The sequence below is a fragment of the Megascapheus bottae genome, chromosome 8, assembly GCF_031878675.1.
Source record: "Megascapheus bottae isolate mThoBot1 chromosome 8, mThoBot2.hap1, whole genome shotgun sequence".
Classification (NCBI taxonomy): domain Eukaryota; kingdom Metazoa; phylum Chordata; class Mammalia; order Rodentia; family Geomyidae; genus Megascapheus; species Megascapheus bottae.
This window is the reverse complement of record NC_143516.1, coordinates 12,836,853-12,856,707: the sequence shown is the minus strand read 5'-3', so window position 1 is coordinate 12,856,707 and position 19,855 is coordinate 12,836,853. Positions and strand designations below refer to the sequence as shown.

Genomic DNA, 19,855 nt, shown 5'->3' with positions numbered 1-19,855 from the left:
TAGAACTGTGACTCAAATAGAGCACTAACCTTGAACAAGAATAACAAAACATGCCAGGAACAATGCTCCTGCCTCGAGTTCAAGGCCCAGTATTGGCACAAATTTAAAAAGTGTGGTAGTGGTAAGGGAACTAGATGTCAGATGCAGTCCTGCTACATCGTGACTTAAGATTTTCACCAAAAATTAGCTTTCATTAATTTCAACTTGAATAAGTATCCTGAACTGAATATTGTATCACTTGGAATATTTATTCTTTACATAACTTACAAATTTCTTTAATGAAAAACCCATACATACCATAAACTCCTTAATGGAACTCTAACAGCTTCGGTCGTCCCGGAGTAGAATGTTACTGCCAGCATGACAGTGGAGCTGCAGTGATCCAGCTCCAGTTCCTGATTAATGAGGTAAGCAAAGTGTTTTCTTCCCTCTGCTCGGAGCTGAAATCGGGCCATGTCTTGTTTCAGATTTTTCTTATGCATCCATATTTAAATATTTGAAAAAGGTAATTATTTCTGGGTCAGAGATAATAATAATTCATTTTAAGACATCATTACAAAACATTGTATTATATTTTCTCAAAAGAGTGTTACAAATAAAATGGTACGAGGTAAATATTTTTGTTACTTGGTACTGCAGTTTTATTTCAGGATTATTGAAATTTATATATTCTAAGTCGATAGTACAAGGTTTTTAAAATTGGATTTAAAATAGGTTACAAAATGCATTTTAGTGAGTTGCTTTAATATTCAGCCAGGAAACTATCTTCTTTTAGAAAATGATTACTGGTTCCAGTTGTTCCAGTTGTGATTATGATTCAAGTCATTGATTCTTTTCTTTTTTCTAAAAATGTGAAGTATAGACAGCTTGAGAAAACACCATTTTATTAGCATAGGAAACACTGAGTTTACATATTTTAAATATATATACTCACAGTCTGACTTATGGAATTATAAACTCTTTGTATACCTGCTTAAAAATTAAGTATATATAAATATATATATCCCACACTCATGCAAACATGCAGCTTAGAATTGATGTTTTATTGTAGATAGTGACAGGTATGGATTGATGGTCAAGGAAGGAAAGAAAACAGAATACTCAAGATAAACATTCTAGACTCTTCTGTATGAGGATAGTTGCAAAAATGATTTTTATTCCTAAATCCTTAAGATTCGTGGAATAAACGCAGAGGAAAATAGACCTAAGAGGATACTTGCTAGTGAAGAGGAGTGTGTGTGTGTGTGTGTGTGTGTGTGTGTGTGTGTGTGTGTGTGGACTTGTCTGTTTCTGTTCCACTTATGCTGTAGCAAAGTGGCTGCACAATAGAGCAATTCTTTTATAACTTTGTACAACTTGGAGAAACCATGTAAATCTTACTTTGACAACAGCTTTAAAGTTCCTGGAGAGATGAACAACTATTTAAAACAGAGAGTTAAAAAATTTTTAAACCTTTTTCATAATAATTTAAAGGATTGGACTTTTGAATCTTTTTTGAAATTAGTGCAAATTCTGCATGCTTTAGTGCCTGTTCTGGTCTTTGAGTCTATGATAAAGGTGCCCGGGCACTCTTTTAAGAAAAATACTTAGATGTCTTAATAAATCAATCCTTAGCCTAGAGATTCTTCATCTTACTTACATATCACAAGGTCCTCTTGAGATTCTAAAATTTTTTCCTACATAGCTCCTTGTTCTAAAACTTCCGATATCTTGTATCTGGTGAGACTGAGATATCTTAATGACTTTCCACACTGCTGGCCATTTTCTACTTCATGAATAATAGTATCATGTGTTTTTTACTTTCTAAATTAGATATCCCAACCACTCAGACACTAAGTTACAGTCTTTGTTCTCCATGCCATCTAGAATTGGAAGAAAATATGCATATTACTCTAAAAAATTTTGATGTACAGAGGGGTTACAGTTATATGAGCCAGGTAATAATTACATTTCTGTTTGAACAATGTCATCTCCTTCCTCTTTCTCTCCAAGGTTTTCCTTTACTTATCTCCTCTGGAAGTTGTATAGTTCATTTCTGGTAGGTTTCACTGCTGAATTGGCTCACCTATTTTCTCACTATTTCTGTGCTTCCCTTTCCCCTCCCCAAATCAGAAATCAGATAAATTTATATATAAGACAAAGGGTACAGAAATCGTAAGTGGCGACAGAAGGGAAAAAAAAAAACAAAGGAAAAAAAAGAAAGAAAAAAAGAAAAAAATGCAATTAAAAAAGTACAATTAAAAAACCTCTTGCTTCCATTTCTTGAAGTTCATTTTGATAAGCATTTTATATGATCATATGTACATAGATATTGAACCCTTGCAATCCTCTCCTAAGAATATCTTCCTTCATTCTCACTGTGTGAATGCTTAATTAATCATGTCCAGGTGTAATGATTTGTCTTTTACTATCCATTGGGTTTATTTAAAGATTTGTAGGTACACTCTAACTACTCCAAATGAGGGAATCATGCAGCCTGTTTCTTTGAGTCTGGCTTACTTTTACTTAGTATACATTTTTTCTAAGTCTTTCCACTTCTTTATGAATGGAGCAATGCCATTCTTTCTGATGAAAGGAAATTGTGCAAATTGTGTACACATACCACATTTTCTTGATCTATTCTTCATCCGTTGAGGGGCATCTGGGTGGATTCCTTATCTTGGGTATGGTAAATGGTGCTACAATGAGCATGCTTGTGCTGGTGGTGTTATGGGCATTCTGTTTATCTTGTGAGCTGTGTTCTTTGCCATGCAGAACTGCTTCAGTTTGATGCAGTCTCATTTTTCTAGTCGTTCTTCCATTTGTTGTGATTCTGGATCTTAGGAAGTTTCAACATGTGCCAAGGAGATTTAATATTTTCCCTCTCTCTTCTTATATTTTCATGTTATCTGGTTTCACACTGTGGTTGTTCATCCATTTGGAGCTGATTCTCTTGTAGGGTGGTATATAAGGATTTAGCTTCAGTTTTATGCATGTGTATAGCCAGTGGGTATTAATCTTTTATAACAGTCTTAAACCAAGCAAATTAAACTTTGTATCATTTTGCTTTAGTCAAAAAGTATGTACAGTAGTGATTATGTAATTTATTATCTTTTCTCTGGTTTTAAATAGCTGTCCCAACCATACCATATCACAAAATACAAGCATTCTTTTGGTTTGTTAGATAACTAAATTATGTTTGAGGTTACTGAAAATGTTAAAACATTTTTATGCACATCTAAGGCATTTGGATAAGTGTTCCTTAGAAATAAACATATTGGCACTGACTGGAAATCTGAGACGGTGTTCTGGCAGCAGAATGAAACACCAATGCTTGTAAAACTAATATTCTTTGTTTTCAAGGGAGCACTTGTGAGTGCCTTGGCTGATGACACTTTACACTTATGGAATTTACGTCAAAAAAGGCCTGCCATACTACACTCACTTAAATTTTGCAGAGAAAGGTAAGAATTATCTCAGTATTCCTCTGTATAGGATATTTTCTATTCTGTTTGGATGTATTCTTTTTGCTTTTATGTTTTCGTTATGGATTTCATGTATAATCTAAAAAATAATTGCACTATCAAAAGATATAAAATGAAGCAAAATTTCTTCCTCTTCAGGCTTTTGTTTTTCTTGGTCTACATCTTGCCTGAGGAGGCAGATGATTTAAGTGATTTATTTGAGTCATGTCTGAGCTTCAAGTCAGGCAGATGAGAAAGTGGAATTCATAGGAAAGATGGGTGAGGTAGGGAGGAAGAGTAGGTAAAAAGCAGGTTTCATCTGTTTCCTACCTCTGAGAACCACATAAATTTCTTTTGATTTTTCCAGAAATCACTTGTATCTCTACATAAAACCAAAAATATATAGCTCCCATTTCTTGTTTTTAAGGAAAACCATTACATAGTATTCATATATTACATAGTAATGGCTTCACTTAACAGCATAGTCAATAAAGTTACCTACATTGACATGTTTAACTTATTTTCAGTCATTTTCATTACTATGTACTATTCCATTGGGTATTGTTCAGTCTTCATCAGTGGGCATTTATATCATTTTCAATCTATCATTTATTTTTATTTTTTTGTCTTTTATAGCTTTTTTTTTTTTTTCCCCAGAGCCGGGGACTGAACCCAGGGTCTTACGCTTGCCAGGCAAGTGCTGTTCCGCTGAGCCAAGTCCCTGACCCCTCTATCATTTATTTTTATCATGTTACTTAGGTGTCTATATTCACATGTACAAATATATACACAAAATAAAATTTTATAAATGGAATAGCTTAGCTAAATTAATCTCTTCTAATATGACTTGTGAACTTTTAGGTATTGATTGAAATGACTTTTTATCCTAATTTTATTAAAACTTGTTTTACACATTTTTTTCTTTGCTGTGTTTTGCCTTGTTTCTCATGAGCATTTTAACTTCTTGTTCTTACATTTGAGCCATGCTTCCAACATTTTGTGTATTTCAGATAGAGACTCATGCTTTTTCACATGGGTTTATCCTCTACACCTCCTGTATAACTGCATGAATGCCTGGTTTGTTGAAATGAGAACCTCATTAGCTTTATGACATAGCTAATCTTAAACTACAGTACTCCCAATTTCTTATGAAACTCGTACATTTTCATGGTGTGTTACTATACCTTTATTCATATTGGAATTTATTTGATGTACAGTAAGTGTAAGGCTACTCATAAAGTCTAGCAATTCCCCCCAGCTTATGTGACTTTTTTTTACATATTATGTTTATAGACTTGGTATTGGAGACATTTTTACCTTTTGTCCAAGATCCTACCATACTCCTAGTATGATAAATGTAAGTTAGTCACCTGACAGGGAATATGTCTAGAATCATCTGTGATTCTGTCTTCATAGCTTATGCCTTCAGTGACCCTCCAAAATAGGCAAGCTAAAGAGGAAATTTACCCAATTGTCCAGACACAAGGACATACTAAATCCACTAGCACAACGATGTTCATTGCAGCACTATTTACCATAGCAAAGATATGGAACCAACCCAAATGGCCCTCAGTTGATGAGTGGATCAGCAAGATGTGGTATTTGTACACAATGGAATTCTATGTGGCTGTCAGAAAGAACGACATCACCCATTTGTTAGGAAATGGAAAGACTTAGAAAAAATGATATTAAGTGAAGTAAGCCAGACTCAAGGGAATTTAGGCTCAATGGTTTCCCTCATTTGTCATAACCAGTAGAAACCTTGGGCTCTCCTAGCAGAGATTTGCAATAGAGCAAAACCTAGATACATAAGGCCATATAGTATGATGCTAAATGAACGGACCTCCAGGATATTGAAACAAAAGCCATATAATGAGTGATTGTTGTCCATAATGTACTATGTTATCTCTCATCTCTCTTGCTGTCCCTTGGTTATCTTATATTGTTACAGTATCTCACTTTGTTATCTGATATATTGTATATATGTGGTTTTGGTTATTTGAAATTGGATAGGGAAGGGGGGGAAACAAGATGAGGGGTAGGGGTGGTGGGGAGGGAAATGGGGACCAAGACATGAGAAAGGGTATCAATGTATGTGAATTAACGCACCTCCTATCTGGCAAATATAATGTAACCCTTCTTTTAATTACAATAAAAATATATGAAAAAAAAATTAACAGTTCAGTTAGCTGAACTCCAGATTCTGTCGACATTATATGGTAGTGAGTGAGCACATAGACCAGACCTGCAATGAGGTCAGTATTGGTTTGCTATCTTAGAAGATGAATTATGGTAGTAGTAAACAAGGAACTGTAGTAATTTTGGAATGACTCCTCTGGATGAAATTCCTAGGATGTCTAGAAACCTGTGTGGCAGGGGTTATCCTTAAAATGCCAGCAAATAGGCCCAGCTTTCTTGGTGAAACCTGATGTACTTTCTCAAGGTGGAATATTTCATCCAGTGGCTACAAGGATAGGGGAGGCATTAGAAGGATTCTAGTTTTCCTGTGTATTTGGCTGCTAGTGGTGAGGGAAGATGGACTGAAGATTTTCTTTTCCCAGTTCTGGGGAACAGCCCATAGCAGCAGTATACATCTCTCCCCAGCCTGAGTTCTTGTTAAGTGCAGTACTTCTGTATTACTCTGGTAGAACTTTGCCAGAGCTCATTTCCTTGGCAGGAGAAGGGAAAGAACCTAGTTGTTCCTTGTCCACATTTCCACTCTTCATGTGTGGGAATCTCTTTTCTTAGTACAGACACTGTATCTGTTGGGATTTACTCTGGGCCAGACTGTGGTACCATACTCAAAAACTCAATGACATAATAGAATAATTTGGTCTAACATTGAATTAATATGACCAGTGTTCTCAGCCCTGTTAAAATTTTTGCATGAGATTTGAAGTAACAGTATAAAGTAATTTGAAACTGAAGACTCATTATGCATGTGTCGACTTTAGTGTCTAATATTATTGTCCAAATGCTTATATCTCTTGATCATATAGCTCTTTATTGGTTATGAAATACCTTTACATAGTTGTTATTTCATCCTAGGAGTCAAAAATTTCGATATTAAGTATTCTAGAATGGATTTATTTCCTCATGAGTATTGTAAATCTATCTGGTTAACTGAATGTTGGTACTGAGCTTATATAGTTCTAAAGATGTTTTTATAATTCTCAGATTTATAATACATATATATATATATACACCATATATAGAGGCACATACATATACATACAGATATAGTTATATAGATATATCCACATACACAAATGGCTGTTTCATTGGTGATTGATGCATTTTGAAAATTTTGAGAATAGACATATATGCAACTTAAAGGAAAGGAAAATACAATATTAGATGGAATATATATGTATAAATATATATATATGGGTTTGTTTGTTTTTGTCGATTCTGGGCCTGGGCGCTGTCCTTGAGCTCTTCAGCTGTAGGCTAATGCTCTACCACTTGAACCACAGCACCATTTCCCGGTTTTCTGATGGTTAATTGGAGATGAGTCTCATGGACTTCTTAAAAGAAATCTTGAAAAAAAAAAACTATTTTTCACTAGTGGATTAATGCACTGATAACACAACAGTGAGAGAGTATGCCTCCTCCTCCTTCCTTCCTTCCTTCCTTCCTTCCTTCCTTCCTTCCTTCCTTCCTTCCTTCCTATGGTTCATGGGGCTTGAACTCGGCCTGGGAGCTCCCTGAGCTCTTCAGCTCAAGACTACCACCCTACCCCTGGGCCTGGGCATTGTCCCTGAGCTCTTCAGCCCAAGGCTACCACCCTACCCTTGAGCCAAGCCCCGCTTCCCATTTTCTAGAGGTTAATTGGAGATAAGAGTGTCAGGTCCTTTTGTGCCTGGCCTAGCTTTGAACCTTGATCCTCAGATCTCAGCCTCCTGAGTAGCTAGAATTACAGACAGGAGCCACCATGCCCAGCAAATGTGTGTTCTTTCTTTTAAGGTGGTCAGGAACTGGCGGCTGTTCTGGCATCAGATTTCCTTAGCAACATAAATAATATAGAAACAAAAACTCATTCATTGCATTATACTTTTATTATTATGTATTTAAAAATTGTGATTTGCATAGTTTTAAAGCTTCTAATTTGTTCAGTAGGCACATGAATTGGGTGAAATTAAGATAGTATAAAAAATATTTGGCCAAATACCATCCGTAAGAACATCTATACACATCTTTCAAAGACTTTGAGTTAATTCACTGCATACATTAAGCAAGGGAAAATAATATTGGAACAAACATCTGAGATTACAGTTTGTGTGGAAATTATATCATATTGTCAAAATACTATCCTTTGATAGCAGGATAATGAAAAGAGTACAAGCATGAGACTGGTTTGACATGATGAAATTAAGAACTAGAATACAAAAGTGGAGTGATATCAAGGATATCCAGGAAGATAGACGGGATATACTCCTTTATTTGATCCAACAAAGAAAATTGGTTATTGCTGTGGAAAGGATGAGTTATTGTGGAAATTCTTTGTATTCAGACAAAATTTTAAAAGAAGAAAGAAAAAGGGGTTGGGAGTTTGGCCTAGTGGTAGAGTGTTTGCCTAGCATGCATGAAAACCTGGGTTCAAGTCCTTGGTACCACATACATAGAAAAAAGCTGGAAGTGGTGCTGAGGCTCAAGTGGTAGAACTCTAGCCTTGAGAAAGTCTAAGAACAGTGCTCAGGCCCTGAGCGCAGGCCCAGGACTGGCAAAAAAAAAAAAAAAAAAAAAAAAAAGAAGAAAGAAAAAATATTAATGTTCAGAGAAAAAGACTTTGACACTGGGAAAAGAGAGATGGTAAAAACATATTGGATAATTTTATAGTTAATTGCCTATAATAACTAGCAGATTTGGATAAGGAAAGTATTACCCCACACTTAAAGGCTACTGCCAGTGAAAGTACAGGAACATGAGTAAGGAACATGTTATTTGAAACTGGAAGAAGTGGTCCCTTGCTGTGCTAGGAATGAAAGCTGAACAGAACTTGCTCCTTCAAAATCTAAGTGATTAACTTGTATATTTAGTTCAGATTTCTAAGGAAAATGTTGAAGGTGTGACCTGAGATATTTTTTGTTTCTGTTTTATGGTAAATTGTGAGAGAGGGAGGGAGGGAGGAAGTGGGGGGATGGGTAGGCTGAGGGAAGACAAACTTGTTACTTGGAACAAAGACTTGGTTTGGGAAAATTCTTGCTATGAAGCTCTTGTCAAAAAAGAGATTACTTTTGAAAGTGTGATTTCAATAAAACCATGAGACTGAAGCTATGCAACTTTTATTAAAAATCTCTTGAAGGGGTCCGGGAGTTTGTCCTAGTGGTAGAGTGCTTTGCCTAGCATGCATGAAGACCTGGGTTTGATTCCTTGGTACCACATATATAGGAAAAAGCCAGAAGTGGTGCTGAGGCTCAAGTGGTAGAGCTCTGGCCTTGAGAAAATCCAAGGACAGTGCTCAGGTGCCGAGCTCAAGCCCAGGACTGGCAAAAAAAAAAAAATCTCTTTAAGATCAAAAAGGCAGGGTGTGTGGTTATATAATAAACTGATTGGATATGCTTAGATGGACCTCAACTAAAGTAGAGAAACTCTAGGAAGTTTAAAAATAGCCTACTGACATCTCAGCAGGAGCCAAATTAAGAGATTGTCCTGAAAGATTTGTGAGTATGACTTTTCTCTAATGAAATTCTGTGTATTTTAAAAACCACCACGTTTCTTGAGAAAGCATTTTAGTAACTATAGCAGCTTCAGCCACACAGGATAGAGGGAGTTAAAAAAAAAAAAAAAGGAAGCCACAGCCTCCTTTGATTAAAAACAAACAAAAAGTTGATGAAAAAGTACTCAGCCACAAACAAGTACTGCCTTCCATGAAAAAAAATGCTCATTTATTTTACTAGCTTCATGGTTGACATTAATTTTATTTTACTTCGAGTAGTGGTTCCCATACCTTACCTAAGTAAATGCTCAAAAAATATGTTCACTGACTGGTTAATACCAATTGCCTTTGTAAAAAGAGGGGGATCCCTCATCCACCAAAGCCAGAGAACTGCACTATTGTAGTGTTGATTCCCTGGGAGATAGGTGTGTAAGAAAGAGCCCTCGAACAAACAACAAAATATATTGGCTTCAGGCTAATTCTGATGTAATATTCCTTCAGTTAGATCCAAAACTAGCTTGGTACTTGATTTTTCTTGGTTCTTCATCCTATAAGATCCTATTATGTTTATTTGTTCATTCATTCATCCATTCATTTGTGTGTCTATTTATAAAAATAAGATAGGAGAAAGTTTTGAGCAAAGTTTTTCTTTTTACTAACCCAGTATTCTTGGAAGGTGTAGCAAACTTTCATCTGGTAACAGTTTGTGGTGATTTTTAAGATGGAGACGAAAGCTTTACATACTCTTTTTTTTCTCTCCATACTGTTTTGGTGAGAATTTGTAGAACAGTGTTTTGATGGTATTGTTAGTGTACCTTTATTTTTGTTCTCATTTTTTTTTTGCCAGTCCTGGGGCTTGAACTCAGGACCTAGGCACTGACCTTGGACACTTTTTTTCCATATATTTTTTATTGTAATTAATAGAAGGGTTACATTATATTCACCAGATAGAGGTGTATTATCTCACAAACATTGATACCCTTTCTCATGTCTTGGTCCCCATTTCCCTCCCCCCACCCCCACCTCTCATCTTGTTTTTCCCCTTCCCTATCCCATTTCAAATAACCAAATAAGCATATATACAGTATATCAGATAACAAGATAAAAATACTGTAACAATTTGAGGTAACCAAGGGACAGTAAAAGAGATGAAAGATAACATGGTACATTAAGGACAACAATCACATGGCTTTAGTTTCTATATCCAGGAGGTCCTTTCATTTAGTGTCATCCTATATGTGTCATGGTTTTGCTGTATTGTAAATCTCTGCTAGGAGAGCCCAAGGTTTCTACTGATTATGACAAATGAGGGAAACCATTGAGCCTATCTTCCTTTGAGTCTGGCTTACTTCACTTAATAAGATTATTTCTGTCTTTCCATTTCCTTACAAATGGGGGGCAATGCCATTCTTTCTGACAAGGAGCATAGAATTCCATTGTATATAAATACCACATCTTGTTGATCCACTTATCAACTGAGGGCCATCTGGGTTGGTTCCATATCTTTGCCATGGTAAATAGTGCTGCAATGAACATCGTTGTGCTGGTAGATTTAGTATGTCCTAGTTTCTTGTTCTTGGACACTTTTTGCTCATGGATAGCACCCTGCCATTTGAGCCACAGCACCACACCTGGCTTTTTCTGACTATGTGGTACTGAGGAATTCAACCTAGGGCATAGTGCATGCTAGATGAGCACTCTACCAGTAAGGCTACACTCCCAGTCCTTTGTTCTCATTTTTAATAATAATGCTTTACGATTCAGTAGATATTTTCTACTTATATAGTCTGTTGTTCTAAGAAAGAATTGTTTTCTTTAGAAATTGCTTATAAGTATGGGTGTCAGATTATTTTTTGGTCCGTCATGGGGTTTTGAACTCAGGGACAGGGCTCTGTCCCTGAGCTCTTTTGCTCAAGCCTAGTGCTCTACCACTTTGTGCCATCATTCCACTTCTGGTTTTCTGGTGGTTAGTTGAAAATAAGAGTTTCAGGGACTTTCCTGCCCTGGCTGGCTTTGAACTGTGATCATCAGATCTCAGCCTCCTGAATAGCTAGGGAGCCACCAGTGCCTGGCTGGTAGTTACATTTTAATTAAATACTTTTTAGCATTTATTTATATTAGCATGTCATCTTTTGGCTTTTGAAAACAATGGATTTAATTTATGATATGAATAGTTTCTGTAATACTAAGCATCCTTTTACTCTGGAGAACTTTAAGTAATGTTGGCAATGCTTTTATTATAGCTTTGCATGTAATTGATAATATAACCTTGAGCATTTTATTTCTATTTATGAGATTGGGATGAACTTTTCTTTACTGTCAATTTGATATCAGGGTATGTTTCCATCAGGATGAAGCCAGTATCATGTCTTTTTTACTCTCCCTTTCCTCCTCCCTTTTCCCTTCCTTCTTTTTACTTATTGTAGGACATAGAGGTTCACAGAGAAATCATCTATTTTGAAATATTTTAGAATATACCTATAGATTTTAGGATTTGACTTTTTATATATTTAATTCGTGTGTGTGTGTGTGTGTGTGTGTGTGTGTGTGTGTGTGTGTCATGGGGTTTGAACTCTGGGCCTGGGTGCTGTCCCTGAGCTCTTCAGCTCAAGGCTACTGCCACACCCTTTGAGCCTCAGCCCCACTACCCATTTTCTAGTGGTCAATTGGAGATAAGAATCTCACAGACTTTAGTGCCCAGGCTGGCTTTGAACTGAGATCCTCATATCTCAGCCTCCTAATTAGCAAGGATTACAAGCATGAGCCACTGCGCCTGACTGTATATGTAATTCTTAAAACAACTTGACGCATAGTTATTGGTCATTTTCTTTCTTGTTTAAATGTTATGATTCAAAATATGATGAATTTCAATAGAATTACATGATTATATCCTATTATATTATTGCATACTTATATTCACTTTTATGCTCACTGAATTTCTTTAGTGATGATATACCTTATTTCTACTAATATGGTTTGTCAGAGCATGGTCCATTTGTCTACGATAAGTAGTTTATGGCTTGTTGTGGCTCATGTCTATAATCCCTACATATTCCCAGAGGGAGGAGATTGGGAGAATCACTGCCCGAGGTTAGTCTGGGCAGAAATTTAATGAGACCCATAAACTAGATCAGTAAACTAGGCATGGTGATTTGCTTCTATAATCCTAGATCCTCAGAAGCTGGAGACAGGAGAGTTCTATTCTAGACTGTCACCAGGCCAAACAAACATTTGAAAAAAATAACTGGAGCAACAGTGACTTGAGGCATAGCTCAAGTGATAGAGCACCAACCTAAAGTTCAAAACTCCAGATCTTTTGCACATGCACATGTGTGCATACACACACACACACACACACACACACACACACACACACACACACACACACACAGAGTGCATGCAGGCTTTATTAGGTTTTACTGTTTGAAGCACTGCTGGGGTTTGAATTCCATGTTTTTTTCCTCTCTAGGTAGGTGTTCTACCATTTGAGCTATGATTCTTCCTTTCATTTATTAATATTGATTTTTACCTCTATTTTCTACCTTTTTATTGTAGTGATTGGGGTTTGAATTCAAGGTTTTTTGTGTTAGCTAAACAAGCTCTACAGCTTGAGCCATACCCACAGTTATTTTTAGTGTTCCTTCCTGATCAGGTGCCTGTCTGAGCCACCATCAATAATTTCAGGCTCCCTATTGTTGCTGCAATGACAAGTGGGTGCTCCACTGTTGAGATAGAGACTTGCAGAATTTTCTGTCTGGACTGGTTGAAACATGGTCCTCCCATTCACAGCCTTTTAAGTAGCTAGGATCAAAAGCATATATGGGTACCTAGCTTGCTTTTTGATTTTGACTCTGCTGATTAAGCTTAAAATTTCTTTAATTTAATTAAAATAAACACAGTGGGGCAAGGGAATGAATAAGATGAGAAAATCAGTGGTAGAAAAGAAGGAAAAGTGATTTCTTCTGGTTGTATGGCAGGAACATTTTGGTGAGGAAAATAGAACAGTGGAGGGAAGAATAATGATTAAAGACAAAACTGAAGACAATTTTGCAGAGCCAAGAAATCTTGACATTGAACAGGCTAATTCTTGATGTGTGTACATGCATGGTTTGTGTGTTCTGGTACTGGGATGTGTACTCAAAGCATTTTGCTGTACTCTTTTGCTCAAGTCTATAGCAGTTTACCACTTGAGTCATAGTATCATAGCTCGACTTTGGACTTTTTGCTGGTTAATTGGAGATAATAGTCTCATAGGACTTCCCCCTTCCTGGGCTGGCTTTGAAATGCAGTTCTAGATCTAAGCCTTCTGAATAACTAGGATTACAGGTGTGAACCACTGACACCAGCAAACTTGACATAATTTAATAGAATTAAAAAGGAACTTTGCAGTTATATTCTGATTGTCATTCATTGTCAGATGCCGTTGTCATTTGCAAAAGAATTTAAAAATATAACACATAGCTGATATTTCTGCCTTCAAGTGCTATTTTTTTTGTCCAAATGAAGGCTATAGAGCTAAATATGTATAAAGGAGTATAATATCTAAAAGAACAGTAAATATGAAACAAAACCATTAGAGCATGGGAAGAGAAGAATGGAAAAGAAGAATCAGTAATGATCAGGAAAGGAGATCAAGTGATGGGAATAAAGATGCATAACAGTTAGAAAAAGCACATTGGTAAACTATAATATATGCCACATTTCTTTGAACTTCGAGAGTTTTCAGATTATACTTAAAGATATTCAACAAAACATAGCTACTATGCCATTTATAGTAATATCCCTAAAATATATTTTCATAAAGTTAGAAATAAATAGGAGTAATGAGGCAGTTCATACAGAAGAATAAATATATTTATGTGGAGAAAATACTAAAGATTTATTGAATAGTGAAAGAATAAGCAATCAGTACTTTATAGGGAAGAAGAGTAAAAAGTTTAAAATATTACTTCTTTACAGATTAATCTATAAATTGAGTAATATTTCAATCATAAATTTAACATGGTTTTTCATGGTTCTAAAATTGACATGATATATAGAAAGGCCTAATGTCACCAAGACAGTTTTGAAAAGAATATGAGACTGGCATTTGTTTTATTTGATGTCAAATGTTTCGTGAAGCTATGATAATAGTAATTGCTAAAGGAAGACAAAAGGACTAAAGCACAGTATATGATATGCACATCTGCAAAGAGAGCCACACCCTAGATGGATGACAAGCCACAGGGTGCAGCTGGTAAAAGGTAGGTGACAACTCTTATTTAAATGAGAGTGAGAGCTATAGCATAACTAAAACCGTTCATTACTTAGCAACCTTATGGTGAAAACCCCATTGACAAGGAATGCTTAATTGGCATGTGCAGGGTACAAACTGTGATAAATGTCATTTCTGTGTCAAAATTTTAAATTTCTGTATAGTAGACTTAGCCATAAAATTAAAAAACACTACTTGACCAGGTGCCGAAGATAAGAGCACAAGATTTTAAATAAATTATATTTATTACTTCTCCACCTACAGTTTCTCATGGATTATTAACTTGTGTATTTTATGAACATGAAAGAATGATGTGGAAACATATTCCAGTTGTTAGTAAGACTCAGAACAGATTTTGGGGAAAAGAAGAAACAAGAAAAGAAGACTTAATTAAAAGAAATAATGTGTGTTTACTACCTTGTGAATATAACTCTAACCCCTCTATACATCACCCTGATAATAAAAGAAAAAAATTGTTTAACATGGAAAGTTCATTTAAATGCATAAATTAGATGATATTTGTGTGTGTGTCTTTGTGCACATGTGCACAAATGAGAAACGTTTTTGATGAAAAGACATATGCCAATAGGCCATAAAATATTGAGTACAGCTCTTTAATAAAGTTCAGTAAAGCATGTATAATAGAAAAATGGATAAAGGGTAACACTCCTCATGAAAAAGTGAAAATAAATGCTACTAACCCAGTGTCTGTTGTGTAATATAGGCCCATGGAGTTTTCATTTACCAAGGCCATTAACAAAAGAAGTTTTAGGAATGCAGTATAAAAAAGGGACAATTTCTTCACAAGTTATCATTTATTATTTCTGTGTTACATTCCTGTTTGATATTCAGTGTTGCACCTGTTGATACTTTGTTACTTTGATAGTAACTGATGTTACATTAGGATTTGTTCTTTTGTTGTTTTTTTTATTTGGGAAGGGGGGTCTAGGTGGTTGTTCCCTTGTTTTCATTGTGTCAGTACTACAGCTTGACATCAGGACCTCACTCTCTTGCTTGGCTTTTTCACTCAGGGCTGGGGCTCTACCATTTGAGCCACACCTCTGCTTCTGACTTTTTTCCAGTTAATTAGAGATTTCTCTGCTCTGGCTGAATTCCAACAATGATTCTTACATCAGGAGTGATCTATAGGTGCAAGGCCAACATTGTTTTATTTAATGAGAAAGAGTAATGTGTGGCTTTCCTGGAACTTCTAAAATTTTTAAACACTTAAAATATTGATGTTATATAGTAATAAAGAATATCTTGAAATTAACATAAATGTGAAAGTATGATTTTATAAATGTGAGGCTTTTAAGAATCTCTGAATTGCTTATTTTGTGAAACATTTACTTTAATGATACTGAGTTATTTATAGGATGAAGATTGCTTTAAAGTTGTTGTGACAGATTATCAGAAATGATACATGGTGCTGTACATAAAATGGAAATCATTTTAGCAGATTTATAAATTGTTTCGACTCGATGCTGTTGTTTTTAATATATTTCTATGCTCATTAATGCAGATGTAAATTTTTATTTATAACAAGATAGTCAATAACTGTACAATTAAGTGCATACCAAAGAATATGTACTGCTCTCCTACTTATTTAGTAAGCTTATTGCCCATACAAATATGATAAATTCTGGATCTACATAGATGTCATTGTCTAGGGAAGATAAAATGGCAAACAGCCATTGGCAGACAGTAGAAAGTATGATATAAATATAATGAAATTGGTTGTCTGAGATTTTAATTATTAAATAGAAAAGGATGCATCACTATGTTTGGGAAATTTTAAGTAAAATGTTTAGAAGCCTATGAGACCTGATTGAAAGATGAATAGGATCTTACACTGACAAATAACAGTGGAAGTTTATCATGTTCTAAAGCATAAAATCTCAAAGTTTTGACATGTATTTAGGGCACTGGAGTTAAGGCATGGTATATACATATTACAGAAAGAAAAATTTTGACAAGGTCAGAAATGTATAGTTTATACAGAAGCTTTCTCTGCAGTGATAAGAAAGATTCTCAACCCTTTTTGAGCTTTAAATCATTAAGCAAATATTTTAACAAGATTCATTTCAAGATGACATTTGATGGTCACTAAAAACTATAATTTAGTTAAGTCATGAATTAGATGCATTTCTTTGCTCTGTTAAGATTCAGATACAGGAACAGAACCCATTGTCACATAATTAGCATAAAGGTATTTGATACAAAGACCTGGCTGTTTACAAATGTTCAGGAAAATACACCCCATGTCTGGAATCCAGAGAGTAGGAAATGCCACTTTCATTGGACCTCCTGAGAGTCCAGGAGCAACCTGGGATTAAATAACTGTGTTTTGCTCCACTGTTGTCATGCATTTCTTATACTACTTAGGTCTCCACAAACAACTTTGTCAGTAACAGAAACAGCAGAAGGATGGTGTTGATTGCATTTGTTTACAAATCTCTTGCACATCCAATTAGTATGAATATAATCTCGTCCTCCATTTTCGCCACTCAGAGTCTAGGACATAGGAATTTTTAGCTTTTCAGCATCTGCAGTGTAGGATTAAGCTACTGACCAAATCTAGCATACTATACCTATATTTCTCCAGTCTTTTCTCAGAGGTATATAATACAAAGTAGTACTAACTATTGCTTAAGAACTAACATGGCAGAACATAGAAAGCCATTAGAATTTCAACAGGATCTCTCTTTTCTTTGAAAAGATAGCTCTTTTGACAGTTTGGAATGCATGTAACAGTCCGCACTTATAGTTTGAATTAGGTCTAGTCATGAGGGAAGAGGGGAAGTAATTTTTCTTATTTAGTTCATTTGCTTCTTAACCAATACTTACTAGTTATAAGATATTGTGATGTTTACCGAGAACATAATAATAGATTTCCTGTTGAATTACTATGATAATAATAAATCTACATACATGCTGTAGAAGGCACATGTAATTGTATAAAACATTCAAAATACAAATGCGTAAAACTTAAGTAATTCTCTGGTTAGAAGAATGAGAACATGAGTTATGTATGTGTTTAATTCTTAGGTATTTTCATTTGAAAATCCTGTGTAATTACTCTTTTTTATTTTATATTTTTTATTGTAATTAATAAAAGGGTTACATGATATTTGCCAGATAGAAGGTGCATTAATTCACATACATTGATACCCTTTCACATGTCTTGGTCCCCATTACCCTCCCCTCCACCCCTCCCCCCATCTTGGTTTCCCCCCTTCCCTATCCAATTTCAAATAACCAAATACAAATAAATCCAATATATCAGATAACAAAATGAGATACTGTAACAATATGAGATAACCAAGGGACAGCAAAAGAGATGAGAGATAACCTAGTACATTAAGGACAACAATCATTCATTATATGGCTTTTTGTTTCAATATCCTGGAGGTCTTTTCAATTAGCTTCATACTATATGGCCTTATGTATCAAGGTTTTGCTCTATGCAGATCTCTGCTAGCAGAGCCCAAGGTTTCTACTGATTATGACAAATGAGGGAAACCATTGAGCCTAAGTTCCTTTTACTCTTATGTTAATGGGAAAGGCAAATATTCTTCACAGTCTATCCTGCCTAGTGGTAATATTAGAATTGACAATCTAACAGTCATATTATTGCTGTGTATTATTTGTACACTTTCACCAAGAGTAATCTGAGTATTGGAATTAATAGCTATGGCCAAAAAGCTATGTTTGTGATGTGCCCGTGTTTACACAGTAGATGACATCCAGATTTGAAATGTCTCCTAACTTCAAGACTCACTTTCTTTTGATCCTACCTTACTGCTTACTATCAGGTCTTCAGTTTGATTTGTAAGTTGAATTAGCATAATTAAATGTCAGTCACATTGGATATATAAATCTGATGGTTGTATATTATTTTTGCCTTTTCTGAGTTACATGTATTTTGATTTCCCCTCCAACAGAGTTAATAAAATATACAGGCATTTTTCTAATCCCTTTTGGGGTGCCCTTTCTCTCACAGGGTTACCTTTTGCCATCTGCCTTTCCAGAGTAAGTGGCTCTATGTGGGCACTGAACGAGGTAACATTCACATTGTCAACGTGGAGTCCTTCACACTCTCAGGCTACGTCATTATGTGGAATAAAGCCATTGAATTGTGAGTCTGAACAAATACTTCATTTATGAAAGTATCAGTACCTTAGTAGGTGATAACATTATGTAACAGCCTATTGGTAAGTCCTGGTGGAATTACTATGCCTCAGGTATTTTTAATATTAGATTCACTGGTCTTTTGTAATTCTTGTCCTGTTATAGTATTTTATAAATTCAGGTGCTTTATATCTTCCAGTTATCTTTCTGTTAAATGTTGTTATGACCCAGAGTGGGTCTCCACTAGTGTTTAGAAAACAGTGATCTAAACTACCCTTTAAACATTTGGTTTTGTTGGAACAAGGTGCATTGCTGTGTGTCTTAGCCTGCACTCAGTGTATGTCTCCTGTGTCAGTCTGTTGAGTGCTAGGATTATAGATGTGCAGCTGCCATACTCTGCACTTGGTATGGTTCAATAATTAAGAATTTGCTTGCATGTATGTATGTATATATGCTAAAATTAAAATGCTACAGAATTAATTTCAAAACCAACTCTATTTAATTTGGATAAAATTATAATTTTTAAACTATATTAACAAATTGAAATCCTAAGGATGTATAGTGCTAACTTGCACTTTCTTAAAGTGTTTGTTACCTTATCTCTTTCTGCATGGTTTTTGTTTTTGTCTTTGCTTTGTTTTTCTTTGCTATTGTTTGGTGCTAGTAGTAAGGCTTAAACTTGGGGCCCTGAACAATGACACTTAGCTCTTTCACTAAAGGCTGGAGGTGAGGGCACTTGCCATAACTCTCCCGCCTGTTTTTTTGATGGTTAATAGGAGATAAGTATCTCAATGACATTCTTGCCCTCAGCTAGCTTCAAATTGTAATCTCAGCCTCCTGAATAGCTAGGATTACAAGGATGAGCCAACAGCTCTCAGCTCTGGAAGTTTTTGTTAGATTGTTTAAGCATAAAAATAAATGTTTAAAGTATTGGCAGGTATCTTAAATATTAAATATGTACATATTTATTTATTTTGTTGGACATAGAGTTTGAACTCTGGGCCTGGGCGCTGTCCCTGAGCTCTTCAGCTCAAGGCTAGCACTCTGCTGCTTGAGCCACAGCTCCACTTCCAGTTTTCTGGTGGATAATAGGAGTCTCTTGGACTTTTGTGCCTGAGCTGGCTTTGAACTGCGATCCTCTGATCTGAGCTTTCTCAGTAGCTATGATTACAAGCATGAGCCACCAGCGCCTGACTTAGTTTTTTTTATTTTTAAACAAATAGTTTTCAGTTGGATTCCACAGTTTTTGCATTTTTGGACAGCATAATTTTGTGACCTCTCATGTATATATTGGCATAGCTATAATATTGTTTTCCTTCTTGTGGCAGGGATGTTATTATCATATCCACCAGTTCCTAGGTACTATAG

The 19,855-nt window shown here is 35.5% G+C and overlaps 1 protein-coding gene across 5 annotated transcripts in view; it reads left to right on the top strand.

The window, feature by feature from the left end:
- Stxbp5 (syntaxin binding protein 5) overlaps window positions 1-19,855 on the top strand; it is a 95,647-nt gene that overhangs the window by 13,658 nt on the left and 62,134 nt on the right. For all 5 annotated transcript variants that reach the window (XM_090337990.1, XM_090337989.1, XM_090337993.1 and 2 more), the window contains exons 3-5: window positions 326-407; window positions 3,343-3,443; window positions 18,360-18,494. In XM_090337990.1, coding sequence (XP_090194116.1) covers window positions 326-407; window positions 3,343-3,443; window positions 18,360-18,494 — 318 coding nt within the window. The remainder of the gene's footprint in view (window positions 1-325; window positions 408-3,342; window positions 3,444-18,359; window positions 18,495-19,855) is intronic.